This window comes from Lycium ferocissimum, chromosome 10 (genome assembly GCF_029784015.1).
Source record: "Lycium ferocissimum isolate CSIRO_LF1 chromosome 10, AGI_CSIRO_Lferr_CH_V1, whole genome shotgun sequence".
In the NCBI taxonomy this organism is placed as follows: Eukaryota; Viridiplantae; Streptophyta; class Magnoliopsida; order Solanales; family Solanaceae; genus Lycium; species Lycium ferocissimum.
In genome coordinates, this window is record NC_081351.1 from 19,428,151 (window position 1) to 19,442,415 (window position 14,265).

The window sequence follows — 14,265 nt, forward strand, 5'->3', positions numbered from 1 at the left end:
CAAAATTTAATGTATGCTTGCCGAAATGATCGGCTTTGCTTATTTTGTGTTTGAAATTGTTTTGTTCTAATAATTTGTATTATGTATTACTTGAGAATTAAGTAAGATCCTCGAGTTCTTCATTAGTTTTTCTCATTGTGTCAAGATTAATTTGTGTGCTCTTGAAAATATTACTTGTCTTAATACCATCTTCTTCGTTGTCTAATATTGTGTGGTTTTAACTTCTAATTGATTGGATTTTTTCAATTCAAGTATACCTCCTGAACATCTATTCTGAACTGTTAATTGAAATGATGTGGTATTGTCTCTAGAGAATATCTTCCCTATAATAGTTTGTAACCTATCTACTAAAAAATTGGTAAAATTTAAAAAATATTAATTTGGTTTTCTTTGATGTGACAAAAATGAAAGGCATTAAGATGGGGCGCTTCAAGTTCTAAGATTTGACACAGTGCAGGCGTAAGCTCTGAGACATATGTGCAAGACCATGAATCCTTAAATATTGCTACTTCATAAATAAATAGTTAGATTGTTAAAAATACATTAAGACTACAAAGATGTAAAATTAAATAGAACACCGAAAAAGTAAGCATAAGTTTTAAAATTCTAATATAACTATGCGCTATACGATCAACTTTATATAATATATGCAAATTACTATTACGCCCTAACAATCCAAACATCAGAAGGAAACAAAATTTATCTTGGAAACAAAATGTCATATGTACCTCTTGAGAAATATATGAATCAAGAAACATTTTCTTAAATGTTGTCATTTGAATCTCTCTCTCTCTCTCTCTCTCTCTCTCTCTCGTAACAAGCGGTGTCTGGACTAACTTGCATGTACCATAACTATTGCAACACGTACCTGCTAACTAACTCCACCAGTACAGGTACCAAGTAGTTAACTCTATCCACCAAGATTTAGAAACAACTCTTTTCATTAGTGAATTTCTTGTTTGTGATGCAACCACACTTAAATCAGAGAAATGATATTTAGCCTTATAGGAATAATTACAATTACATGATAAATTTCCAGCTCTAGTACTTCCAACAAGTTAATAAATTTAAGAAATATCTCACAATACTATGATTTTTCAATAAAAAAGTAATATTTAGATACGCGAGCAAGCTGACCTGGACACCATGATTATTAAATAAAAAAAGAGAGTAATATTTAGATATGCGTGGTTATTTGTAAGTTGTTGCTCGCTAACACTTCTTGTTTCCATATTCCATGAAACAGGACTACATTCTTATCAATCGGAATAGAGTAGAAAAACAAGAGTTGAAGAAAATGTATAGAGATTGTATAATCAAAACCTTGAAAAAGTTGAGACATCAAGATTTTTCTTATGCAGGTTCCATCAAAACTCACGATCATAGCATTTTAAGTGTAGAGTATCCGATATAAGGACCACTATTTTTCTCTTAACTTCTAATTTATGATCAATAAAGATGATTTTTGAAGAGATAATGGTTAGTGAAATAATTTTTTGGATTTACGAGGTTATATTACACTCGATTGCACAAAATAATGGGACGAGCCTTGTGCCTTGCGCTTTGAATGCATTCTCGAAGCGTTGATTTCGCGAGGCAAGAGCCTCACACGTTTGACTCGGACCGTTTTACTAATAATGCCTCGTCCAATATTATCTATGTCACAGGTTTGATGATCACTAACGCACACAAATCAACCTCATAACTTTTTTTTTTTTTTTTGTGTGCAGGCAGAAGGAAAGAAAAAAACGAGTGAAATGAAGCAGAGCGAGGAGAAAGAGTCTTGATTTGAAGTAAAAGGAGAGACTGAATCAGTTGGCACAGCTCTGAAAACTGAGTGACGAGATGTCTTCATAAACCTGCGAAACTTTCTGAACAGATTTCCCCATCAGTAATGGGATGTTCGGAATGAATTAAGCCAAGGCGAGTTTCTACCGAGTCTTAATTTTGTCTTGTACGTGATTTAAGGTATAATCTAGTGTGTGGTTTATTCTTTTTTTCTTTGTTGTTTTGTACTTCATGTTCAATAAACCGTAATTATTTGTACAAGTCAAACTTATATATTCTTGCTTTGTAAATTGCAAATGGTCACTACTTTATTTGTAAATTAACCCACTTGCAAATAATTTTTTCAGTCAGCAGAAAAAAATGCTTGCCACTACTTGCTACTTCCAACCAAGCCTTTATTTGGACCTTGCTTTCAGCTTAGTGGCTAACCATTACATTAATTTCAAGAAGGGTGTTAATTTGCTACTATAAAAACCAAAGGTCCCAACTCAACTATGCAACACAAGTCTTACTTCAATCCTTTTTATCTCAAAGAATAGTTGGAAAGCAAATGAAAGGCTTTGGGAATTTGGGGCAATGGCCTCTACTTGGATTTGCTTTGGCAATTTGCTTTGTTGCCAGCACTGTTGTTGCTGATTACTCCTATGGCTATACTTCCAATTCACCTTCTTACAACTCTAAGAAATACTACAAATTATCATCTCCATCCAAATATCATGTACCAACTCCTTATTACAAGTCACCTGTTGTAGCGAAGTATTACAAGTCACCCGCTCCTTCAAAACATTACTACAAGTCACCTGTGGCAGCGAAGTACTACAAGGCGCCTGTCCCTTCAAAGAAATACTACAAGGCGCCATCCCCTTCAAAGAAGTACTACAAGGCGCCCGCCCCTTCAAAGAAGTACTACAAGGCGCCCGCCCCTTCAAAGAAGTACTACAAGGCCCCCGCCCCTGCAAAGAAGTACTACAAGGCCCCCGTCCTTTCAAAGAAGTACTACAAGTCGCCCGCTCCTTCAAAGAAGTACTACAAGTCGCCGGTTCCTTCAAAGAACTATTACAAGTCATCTCCTAAAAAGTACTACAAATCGCCATCGCCTGCAAAATACTACAAGTCACCATCCCCGTCAAAATATTTCAAATCGCCTGCTCCTTCTAAATACTATAAATCACCTCCTCCACCAAAATATTACAAGTCACTGGTTTACAACAAGTCTCCACCGCCACCAAAATATTACAAGTCACCAGTTTACTACAATTCTCCACCACCACCAAAATATTACAAGTCACCAGTTTACTACAAATCTCCACCACCACCAGTTTATTATGAGAAATCACCTTCTTACTACAAGTCCCCTCCACCTCCTCCAAAATACTATGAACAATCATCTTCATACTACAAGTCACCACCACCACCGCCAAAATACTACGACCAGTCACCATCTTCTTACAGCTCTCCACCTCCACCGTACTACAAAGAATCTACGCCTTCCTACAAATCTCCACCACCTCCACCATACTATAAAGAATCTACTCCTTCCTACAAATCTCCACCACCACCACCATACTACAAAGAATCTACGCCTTCCTATAAATCCCCTCCGCCTCCACCTTACTACAAAGAATCTACACCTTCCTACAAATCCCCTCCGCCTCCACCATACTACAAAGAATCTACGCCTTCCTATAAATCCCCTCCACCTCCACCAAAATATGACGAACAATCACCTACAACCTACAACTCACCACCTCCACCGAAGTCTTATGAACAATCACCATCATACTACTCACCACCACCACCAGTGAACGACTACAAGAAAACTCCCACCTATGCCTCACCTCCACCACCCCCTCCAACATCTTCCCCACCAATCTACTAGGAATATTGATCAAACCACTCATTTCAATTATTTCTCAAGATTTCCTTGACTTTTTAGCTCATTTTCATCCTTCTATCTGGAGCATTTCCATTTCCTCTTCCAAATGTTTATGTGTGCATGCTTTCCCAGAGGGTCGATTCTTCTTGTTTTGTGCTCTTTTGTACTGATAATTTATAATGTGTATTTTTGATATTTATGTAAGATGCTGAGATCTTCAACATTTTGGCTCATTGTATCAAGCTCCTTTTGATCAAATCGGCTGAATTATTTCCTTGGTCTATAAGTATACCTTGTCCACGGTGGACCAAAAACTTATAAATGATTCAAAGAATTGCATTCCTAGAAACATATATAATCCTAGTTAAAGGACCTATGTTAATACAAAATTAAGAAATCTCCTAGTAGGAAAAAGGATCAATGAGAATTAACTACTGATTTGGATTTTCCAAAAGATAAATTCATAAGACATTTCTCTACCAAACATTTTATAAATGGGCAAATGGAGAATGCATTAAAGAAGAAGGTTTAATTGTTTATTGATATACTCAATCAAGTAAAAAGACTTGATTCTTTTGTCAAATGTCGATATAGCTTGTAGGATAATGTTAGTAGTTCTAGTAATCAGCTATCTCGGTGGAAAGATTTTAAAATTTAAATTGATAAAATCTTAATTAAGATTAATAATGTCTCAAGAAAGATTAAACGGATTGGACATATTACCAAAAAGAATTATTAGAAGAAATTTGCAGCTTAAAAAGCTAGAAAAAGAAACTTCAAATAAAATTATATATCAAGGCTTCGCGAAAAAGATTTAAGTCCTCTTCTTAAGACATGCCGATTTCATCTTGCAGTAGAAGGGTATCATCAGTGATGTCCAAAGTGTCTTTTACTATCATATATCAGTCGATATATCGATTCATACTTGTGTACAAGCTAAAGTTTAACACTGATAATAGATTAGTTATATCACTTCTATCAGGTTACAGAATAGGATGCTAATTATGTCAACAACTCCCAAGGGGGAAGGAAGAAAATATTAGTAATTCTCTGATTAATGAAGGGGCAACAAGAAAGAATGTAACCTGCAGGGAGGAGCCAAAATACAGTAGCCTCATCCGTGGTGGAGCCAGAATTCATATTAAGGGGTGTCAAAAAATATAGAAATGTCGTGACCTAGGTTTGCCATCCCTTAACCGCTACGCTAAGCCTTTAACTTGTGTTAAGGGGTGTCAATACTAGCATACATACCTATAAAACCAAAATTTCACCTATATATACAATGTAACTTTCCGGCGAAGGGGTGTCGCTCCCCTGAGCCTCATAACTAGAATCACAAATCACAAAAGCTATATAGATTTTTAGAAACGTTTTTATTATAACAGAAAAATAACAAAATGAAATCATCTTAATTCTCATAATATAGTTCTTTTCAGGTCAGATCCTTTTTCAATTATGACTTGTCACGGGGTGGAACGTAGACGAGCGAGCAGAGCCAAGGAAAGAAAGAAGCTCGTCATTGAAACACAAGTTGGAGACTTATCGGCCTATATTTCCACAAATGTGATCTCCATTATTGACGGACAAGTCGTATTGATGACCAAGAAAAGTCTTCTGAAGAAGCAAGCTTCAACGCTCCCCAAGACAACAGAATCATCCAACCCAAAGCGGCTCAAGACTCTCTACCATATCCTTAGAAAGTGACAACGGATGACTTCCATTACTAAATGGAAGAACTTTTCAAACTAGTTGATAGTTGTTCCCTGGGTCTTTTATCGAAATGGAATGGCTTTTCTTCTATATATAACAATCATTCTTTATAATCCTGTCAAAGCTCTCTATAACAACATCAGTGGATCTGAAATTTTTTTGGTTGTTATCGAGAATGGTTGTTATACACCTATAACAACATTAATTGTCATTTAAATAAGAGTTGGTTGTTATAGACCAAAAGATGCATAAAATCTAATTTATTTTTTATTTTTTAAAGTTATAAAAAACAAAATTATTTAAATTTTAAACAAAGATATGCATACTTCACTAACTAAGTATTAAAGAAAGTTAATACAATTTCAATAAATTCGTAACTACATGTATAGAGTTTTAATCTCTAAGGCACACATTTTAAATCTACTTGAAAATTAAATTCAAGATTGATGGAAATTTTTTATAATTTTAGCTTGTTTCGTAGATTCCGATCTCTTAGTGGTGCGCATGTTTTCCTTTTTGAAAATTATTTATAAATAAAAATAGAAGACAATGTTATTTTTAGATTATAAATATGTATTCATATGTAATACTCTGTCATAAATATAGTATACTAAAGTATCAAATTAAATATTAGGTCAAAATCTCTACACTTATTATTGGTAATCATAGATCTTCTATTTTTATAAAGATGGTTAATTATTATATTATATAAAAAAAAAAAAAAGATAGTTATTATATGCGGGGTAATTTTACAAAGAGTGTACTGTTATAAAGTTGGTTGTTGCTGTTATAGGTAAAATACTGTTATGGAGAAGTAAAATATAACATAAAAAATCAGTTCCGAAAAAACTTAGCTGTTATACAGAGGTATTGTTATATGTGGATGCTGTTATACATAGTTACAAAATTTTTATTATAACAATATATATATATAAAAGTAAAAAAAAAAAATATCTGAATAAACAATGCCGTTATAAAGAGATTTAACTGTATTTGATGATCATTCTTGATTTCTTATACTACCTTACATATTAAAATCATAAAACAAAATCACATAATTAATTTCCTTACAAACCCCTCAAATAACTAAAATCTAGAAAGACCAATAATATGCTCCAATTTCTCCATCTCTTTTTTGAAATCAACCATTGCTTCTTCTTGCAAATACACCAAAACTTTGAACCCATCTTTTTTCCCTTCACTAGCAGAAGAATAAGGCAAGAAAAAACAAGGCTCAATGCTCCCAACTAAGTGTCTAGAAAGTGGGAAAACAGTCACTGGACCACCCCATCCAAAATCAACAGTGGCATGTCCCAAATGCCTCCAATCAGTGAAACCACTCACCCTTTCACCTGCAGAGGTGGATTCAGAATTTAGTTAACGGATTTAACTGAACTCAATATTTCCGATAACTGATGCGAATATCAACGACAGACCCATAATTTTTAAGTCGTAGCTGGATTGCTTTTAGTATAGATTCACTGCCTAAGATTGAATGCTCAATCTGTATCTTTGTATGCTATTACTAGTTTCCAATATAAAAATAGTGTTCGGATAAAAAATAGCAATCATTGACCACTTTTTGGTTGTCTTTGAAAAATAGTCACTGTCATGAAATTTCAAATTCCAAAGGTTCATAACAATATCTTGGAGTTTCACTTGTAGAATTTGAAACTTCATGACAATGGCTAAACACATTATATTAGGACTGTTAATTGAACGGTAAATGTAATTAGTTAGATAACAGAAGAATTAAAATATCGAATTTGTCAAATTTTGAGGGACTAAAAGTGCAAATTTTCCTTTCAACACATATTGAATTTTGAACAGATTATTTCAAGAGTACGATGAGTTCAACGCTAAACTTACCTGCCGTGATCCCTTCGTGGTAATGCAGCTCCTGGAAATCAATGAACGATCGAACGTATTCATCGGTCGTGTTGAATTTACTGTTCTTGATTGAATCTGCAGTTTTTGACAGTGGCTGATTTACAAGTTCTTGTGCAAGGAGTTGAACATACATAGGCACACAACCATTTCCCCAGTAGCCATGGGGCAATTGTGGTTTCATTGTTCTTCTTATATTTGTTGCATATGCAAATTTGACTGTCTCTTCACTTGGGATTTTAGAAGCCATTACCCTGTTTTCACATTTTAAAGAGAAATTAGTCCCAAAGTTGGAATTTAATTCGTTGAATATCACTAGCACGGGCTGCGTGAATTACAAGATTTTAAGTCAGTATATGCAGATTGTATCACTACGTCACAACTACTTTTCTGAAAACGGATATAGAATGTACCAATTCATTTTATACAGTCAAATCTGATCTCTTTAACAATCGTTCTTTGTAATAACGTAACATCCAATTTTTCTTTCGAACCGACTTTTTATGTTATATTTCAAAGACATCCGCCATTAGAATGGTATATCCAGTGAAAATTTACCTCTCTATAACGTCATTGCAAAAACATCTATGTATCAGTTTTATAATGGAGTTTATAAGAATTATATTATCTATTAATTATATTTTAGTGGAGATATAACTCTGATACATTTTGCAAGTTCCTCGACGAATCTGTAAGATCAAATATTCTCGTAAACTGAAACATCTTTTGAGTTTATGAATATATATTATTTTCTCATATCTTCCATAACATAAAAACTTTGAAAGAATGATTGTTTGAGCAATTTTTGCTTATAATAGTCAAATAAAATTTAACGTCAAATGATGTTATAGGTGCATAGTGATTCAATGACTATTTATAACAGGCGAAAATATTTCGGACAAATGAGACTGTTATAGAGATTTTTGACTGCAAATGATAAAATAATTCGTATTGCTATAAAAGTAAAGCAAATTAATTAATAAAAGTTAATAACATACCTTGCTCGCCATATAAAAGCTCCCAATGCTTCAAAAGTAGTATAATTTGAACCGGACTGTTCACGTAAAAAACCCTTAAGCCGGTCCAACCATTCATCCTTCACTTTAAAACACTCTCGAACCGCAGGTTTACTCGGTTCCATATATGGCAAAGAGTTTTTATCCAAACTTAGAAACTCAAGAAACGGGAACTCGACTCGGGGCGGGTCCCTGGGCCCGAGCAAACTTGACCGGGCCCAGACAGGTTCAAGCTTTACCTGACTCGCCCCACGAGCTAGTTCCGCCATTGCATTAAAAAAAAGAGTAGCCCCGAGTCCATCACACAACGTGTGATGGATCGCAGCTCCAAGAACCCACCCGCCACACTTGAACCGGGTCACTTGGAGAATAAACGGTCGGGTCAATGCATCTTCACCTCTCGGGTCGGGTACCAACTTTTCGACGAAACTCTCATCTGGGTCGTCAAGGTAGTTCATTTCACTCAAGGTACATGCAACCACAGCTCGTGTCACTGGGGCCCCACTACCAGCCTGGCAGTGGAGCTCCAGGCGATCGTCGTGTTGAACACGACGAATGAGGCTACCCGTGTAGTGGTAGTACTGGATGAGGGCAGAGGAGAGAGAAGAGGTGACAACATGAAACGGGTCGGGTCGTTCTCGGGTTTGGTTATCCGGGTCGTTTACGTAGACCCGAAGGTAACGAAATGTGACATGGAGGTTTATGTCAGTGTCTAGGTGGGACAGAGAGAGGACATGATCATCGTTGAAAGGCGGTGTTGACGGGTGAATTATGGTTGTTTCCTCAAATTTTACGTCCATATTAGCAATGGTGGTGGTGGGAAAATAATGATGTCCTTAATTATAGAAGTCTTCTTGTTTATAGTGTTTGAAACTTGGGAAGAATTGGTAGGTAGCAAAAAGTTGAATGATGCATGCACGTTAACTGTTGATAGTTTTTTTATTTTTTTTGGTGGGGAATGGGGTTGTTGATGACTTTTGTTTTAAATTATTTATTTTGACTAATCATGCAATAAGTTTAAATAGTTAGGAGAAAAGCAGGAAGCAGGTTTTATGTCGTCCCAGATAGACAACCGAGCACAATTAGAAGTCAGTTGTATGCAGAACTTTTCACAACAAGTGTTAATATTTGAAAAAACAAAAAAACAAACGAACGGACTCCATTACTATAATGCCAAGCGATGTCATTTTTTATATGGGAAAAGGGTAAAAAATAAAACACACCTCACCCCCCCCCCCAACACTTTGGGAAAAGAGCTAAAAGTACCCTCCATTACAAATTTGGATCAAAAGTATCCCTTCTGTCATTAAAGTTTTCAAATATACCCCTATCTTAACGGAAATCCCCAACATAATCCGATTTTATTTTTAAACCCGACCCAACTAAATAAAAAACCTATATGGGTTACCCGCTCCTGTGCCTAGTGGCTCCAGATGTAGTACTCGGGAACAAGTTGGTCGCATATGAGTTTTTTATGTAGTTGAGTCAGGTTTAAAAATAAAATCGAGTTATGTTGGGGATTTCCGTTAAGACAGGGGTATATTTGAAAATTTTAATGAAGGGAGCGGTATTTTTGACCCAAATTTGTAATGTAGGATATTTTTAATCCTTTTCCCAAAGTAGAGAAGTATTTTGACCCTTTCCCCTTTTTATATGTATACCCAATATTTTATTTCTTATTATTATATATATATACATACATTTAGCGCTTTTTTTTTTTTTTTTTTTTTTTTTTTTTTTTTGTTGTTGACAAAGTGGTGTCCGATGACACCCCATAGGGCAAGGTATATACACCCTATATCTAATTTTTTTCAAAAAACCCCGAAGCGGTTTCCTCTAACACCACATGACATAAGGTGTATATCTTCCCCTGTTTTAAGTGAAATATCAAGACAAAAATATTTACTTGTATCAGATACTTACACCTATAGAATTTGCTTGAATTCCTTATTTTACATTTGCTTCACTTCTTCTGTATGGGACAAAAATAGCTATTATATTCTAGTAAAATCGGTAACTATGATATGTATACTTCGTCCTTTTTTTCACATATTTATTTTGAGTGAGAGTAAATCAACAACCTTCCGTTTTCATATATGTACTCGGACATGTTCTGAAAAAGTCGAGATATTTCAAATTATCTGTCACAAAATCAGGGTTACATTGTAGCAAATATCTCTATTGTTTGTTTATATAGGCGTGAAACTTTTAAGTCAAATGAAGTCTTCAAATTTTGTAATAATGGAGAAAGTTCTTGTAAGCTGTAGTCTGTACTATAGACTTGGAATAAAAATTTAAGAGTTGGAATAAAAATTTGGGAGTTGGAATGCATGATTTCTTGGGCCAATGAGTATTATATTGTCCTTATATTGCTTTCTACCAAGAACTTTTGGTGCATCAACACTAAACTTTTAAGTCTCACATACATGTTTAACTCAATTAGAAGTGGTAAGAATATTGAAGTTTAGTTATGTGCCTTATTAACGCCTATCACATTTGAATGTCTAACTCATGCATGTAATGTTTCAATATGTTGTCATAATTTCAATTACGTTAAAGGGTTTTAATTATTACAGAATTTTAGCGTGTAATAGATTGTAAAAAAAAGTGTAAAAGGAGTTTTTGTGCAAGTTGGAAGGGAAAATCTATATAAATATATAAAGCAGGGACATAGGCCCGGTCTCGAAATATGGTTTATTGAAATGAATGGTCTGATCAGGCATTGAGAATACGTGACTGAAAAGTGTATTCAGAAAATATTTACATTGTCCAATAATGACCAAATTTATTTACAAACACCCTCAAGTATGGAATACAAACAGGCATAAAAAGAAAAGTAACGTTAGAGATAGGAAAGGAGCAGTCAACAATGATTGTTGCATGATAAATGCACAAAATCGGTAGTTACATCTCTTCACAAATGACGTGATTTTTAATTTCCTTAATGTAGATATAAATTAAAAAAAGAAGAAGGGAAAAAGTCAAAAAAATGAGAGAACGATGAATAGAATTCTTAGCAAAGAAGAGGTGTCACATCACCTTGTCTATACCTAGTTTATATATATATATATATCTCCTTAAAATTGAATTTAATTGGATTGAATGAGGGAAGATTCATTGCTTTTACCCAAAATAAATTTAATACAAAGTAATCACAATAATTATAGGGGAAGTGATGGAAAAAATAATGCCATTAAATGGTGAGTGAGTCTTTATTATGGCTAAGTGATGAAACCTTTAATATTTTATTTTATATAGTAAAATAGAAAATGAAAAGGAAAAGGTCAAAAAATTGAGAAAAAGATAAATGTCAATGGAGGCCATAGAGAGGTGTCACATAGGATTGTCTATGCCTAGCTTTATAATATATATTGATCGATTGATATTGATTGATGATTGATGATTTTTGGATTTTAATCCTTATTTTTCATTTAAAAAACTAAAATTTAAAGTTGGTTGATTTACTTCAAGAAGCTGAAAAGTCACATCATTTAGTAATTCAGCCCAAAAACAATTGAATCGGTACAGTTACTTCACAAAGACAAAAAACATGATGGAAATTTCATAAATGTTCAACAATTTACATTTCAAAGCTCCACCAACCATTTTTTTTTTTCTTCTTCCTTTTCTACTCTAGACTTCTTCAGTATTAGACAAAGCACTTCAAACCCTCTTCATTTAGCAGGCGTTTGGCAGTGAAAATCAAATATTTTTCACTTTATTTGGTATTTTGGAATTGGAGTTGAAGATGGAGTTGTGTTTGGTTATAGTGTTTGCAAAAAAATATTTGATTGTTTGAATGTATTGGAAGTGAAAAAAGTGAAAACAAGGTTTTAGTTGTTTTTCAAATTCCAAATATAACTTCATGGCCAAACACTGATTTCCAATTAATAAAGTGAAATAATATTCCGAAAAAAAGTAAAAAATTCTCATGGCCAAACAGGCCCTTAGTCTCCTGCTAGTACCAAGCTTTAAATTTTACGTGCACCGCAATGTTACAATAATGAATCTGCTCCGGAACATGGATTGCAGAAGTGGGCAAATTAATTGAGGTTCTTGAAATAAGATTAACATACAAGGGTAACACATAATAGTATGATCTTTTTTGTTTTTTAGTTCGATTTAAAAAAAAAAAAAAAAAAAAAAAAAAAAAAAAAAAAAAACTTTTACTTAACAATTACTTCATGATCTACTCCAAATTCACCAAAACATTTACCTTTACAACTAATCAGAGGCTACTTGTAACTGTGATAGTAATGAAATAATGCTCGTTAATTTTGGCACATTAGCAGTTACAATTCTGATCTTCTCAAGTTAACGTTCATAGTCCAATCGGTACAAATTAAAGGCCTTTGGCATTTTAAATGTTCAAGGTTTTTGGGTTCAAGTATTAATTATTATACATACATATAAGAATGACTTATTGAGTTGAAATTAATCTTCTTTCGGAAAAAGAAAAGTAATTGGAGCAAAAGAATCGTGTAGTTGTATGTGAGTATGTGGCTTCATTTGGCTCAAAAAAAAAAAATTGAAACCCTTACTCTCTTTAGGTTCTATGTTTTTTTCCCCTTCATGCTTTTATAAATTTGGCAATAACACTGTATTTTTTCTTGCAGCTTGCACTTCATTCTTCGTCCCTTCAAATGGCAGGTCAATTTTCCAAATGTTTTCCGTTTTTATAGTTTTGTTTTATGTTTTTTAATAAAAAACCAATGATGCTGATGTTATTCATTTGAAGCTAATGGGAGAATTTGGTTGTTATGGCAAGATGCTGATGTATGTGTCAATGTACTGGAGGTTCATGGACAATACATCCATTGCGATATAGGCTGGTTTGATCAGGATTGGAAGTACGATGACTGATCCATGGTGTGGACTTTAATACACCATTATTGCTTGAAGATAGTATCGGGAGTCAAACATAGTATCGGGAGTCAAACATGTTGCAGAAAGTGAGACAAGAGAGTTTCAACAGCTTATAGATGGTCTTACTCTAGCTGATATGAAAGCAACATGAAGGTATTTTACTTGGTCAAATAGACATGTCTGGAACAGGATTGGTAGAGCCATTTGTAATGAGAAATGGATAATGGATTATGGGAATGTGTGATGCACAATTTAAAGAAAATTTCTTCTCTGATCATTCCCCTATACACATGGAAATTACATTACCAATAGGACAAAGACATAAAGCCTTTTCGGTTCCTAAATATTTTGGATGATGATGCCAGTTCCTCCACATTGTGACACAGTGTTGGGGTGAATATATTCAAGGAAGTCACATGTATCAGTTATGGAACAAGCTAAAGATATGCAAAGAGCCTTTAAAGTAACTTAAAAAAGAGGGGATTGGTAGCGTTGACACGAGGGTAGAGGAAGCTAGAGTTGAACTAGAGGCCATACAAGTACAAATAAACTTCCAGCACAATCAGGAGTTGATGGGGAAGGAGAAGGAAGCTCAACAGGGTTTGAATAAATGGTTGACTATACAAGAGAGGATCCTAAGGCAAAAGTCAAAAGCACATTGGATATTGTGGTGATGGGAATAATAGATAGTTCTTCAATTGTATGAAGGCCAGAGCTAGCTCAAATAGTATTTCAGTACTTAAGGGTGAAAATGGAAACTTGATAACAAAGCAGACTGATATAGAAAAGGAATTCCTTATGTTCTACAAGGGTTTGATGGGTGCAGCTGCTGTAAATCTGCCTAGTATTGATATCAGCATTATGAGGAAAGGACCCAGGGTGACTATGTAGCAACAAAGGGACATGTGTGGGCCAGTTACAAAAGAGGAAGTAAAAAATGCTCTATTTGCCATTGATGACAACAAGGCCCCTGGAATTGATGGGTTTAATGCCTATTTCTTCAAGAAGTCATGGAACATCATTAAGGAAGATCTATTTGAAGCTGTTCAGGAATTCTTTCAGTGCAACAAATTACTAAAGGCAGTAAACAATATTGTGGTTACATTGGTTCCAAAAACTTCC

General features: G+C 34.3%; 2 protein-coding genes across 2 annotated transcripts; one reads left to right on the top strand and one right to left on the bottom strand.

Moving 5' to 3' along the window:
* Window positions 1-2,270: 2,270 nt before the first annotated feature.
* LOC132032706 (extensin-1-like) lies at window positions 2,271-3,887 on the top strand. Its single transcript, XM_059422388.1, has one exon. The coding sequence runs from the start codon at window positions 2,339-2,341 to the stop codon at window positions 3,665-3,667; it is 1,329 nt and encodes a 442-aa protein (XP_059278371.1). The 5' UTR covers window positions 2,271-2,338; the 3' UTR covers window positions 3,668-3,887.
* A 2,479-nt stretch (window positions 3,888-6,366) lies between these two features.
* On the bottom strand, window positions 6,367-9,127 carry LOC132035164 (taxadien-5-alpha-ol O-acetyltransferase-like). The gene is made up of 3 exons (XM_059425457.1): window positions 8,260-9,127; window positions 7,244-7,515; window positions 6,367-6,726 (listed from the first exon to the last, which is right to left on the bottom strand). The coding sequence occupies exons 1-3, from the start codon at window positions 9,075-9,077 to the stop codon at window positions 6,461-6,463; spliced, it is 1,356 nt and encodes a 451-aa protein (XP_059281440.1). The 5' UTR covers window positions 9,078-9,127; the 3' UTR covers window positions 6,367-6,460.
* Between the last annotated feature and the right edge of the window lie 5,138 nt (window positions 9,128-14,265).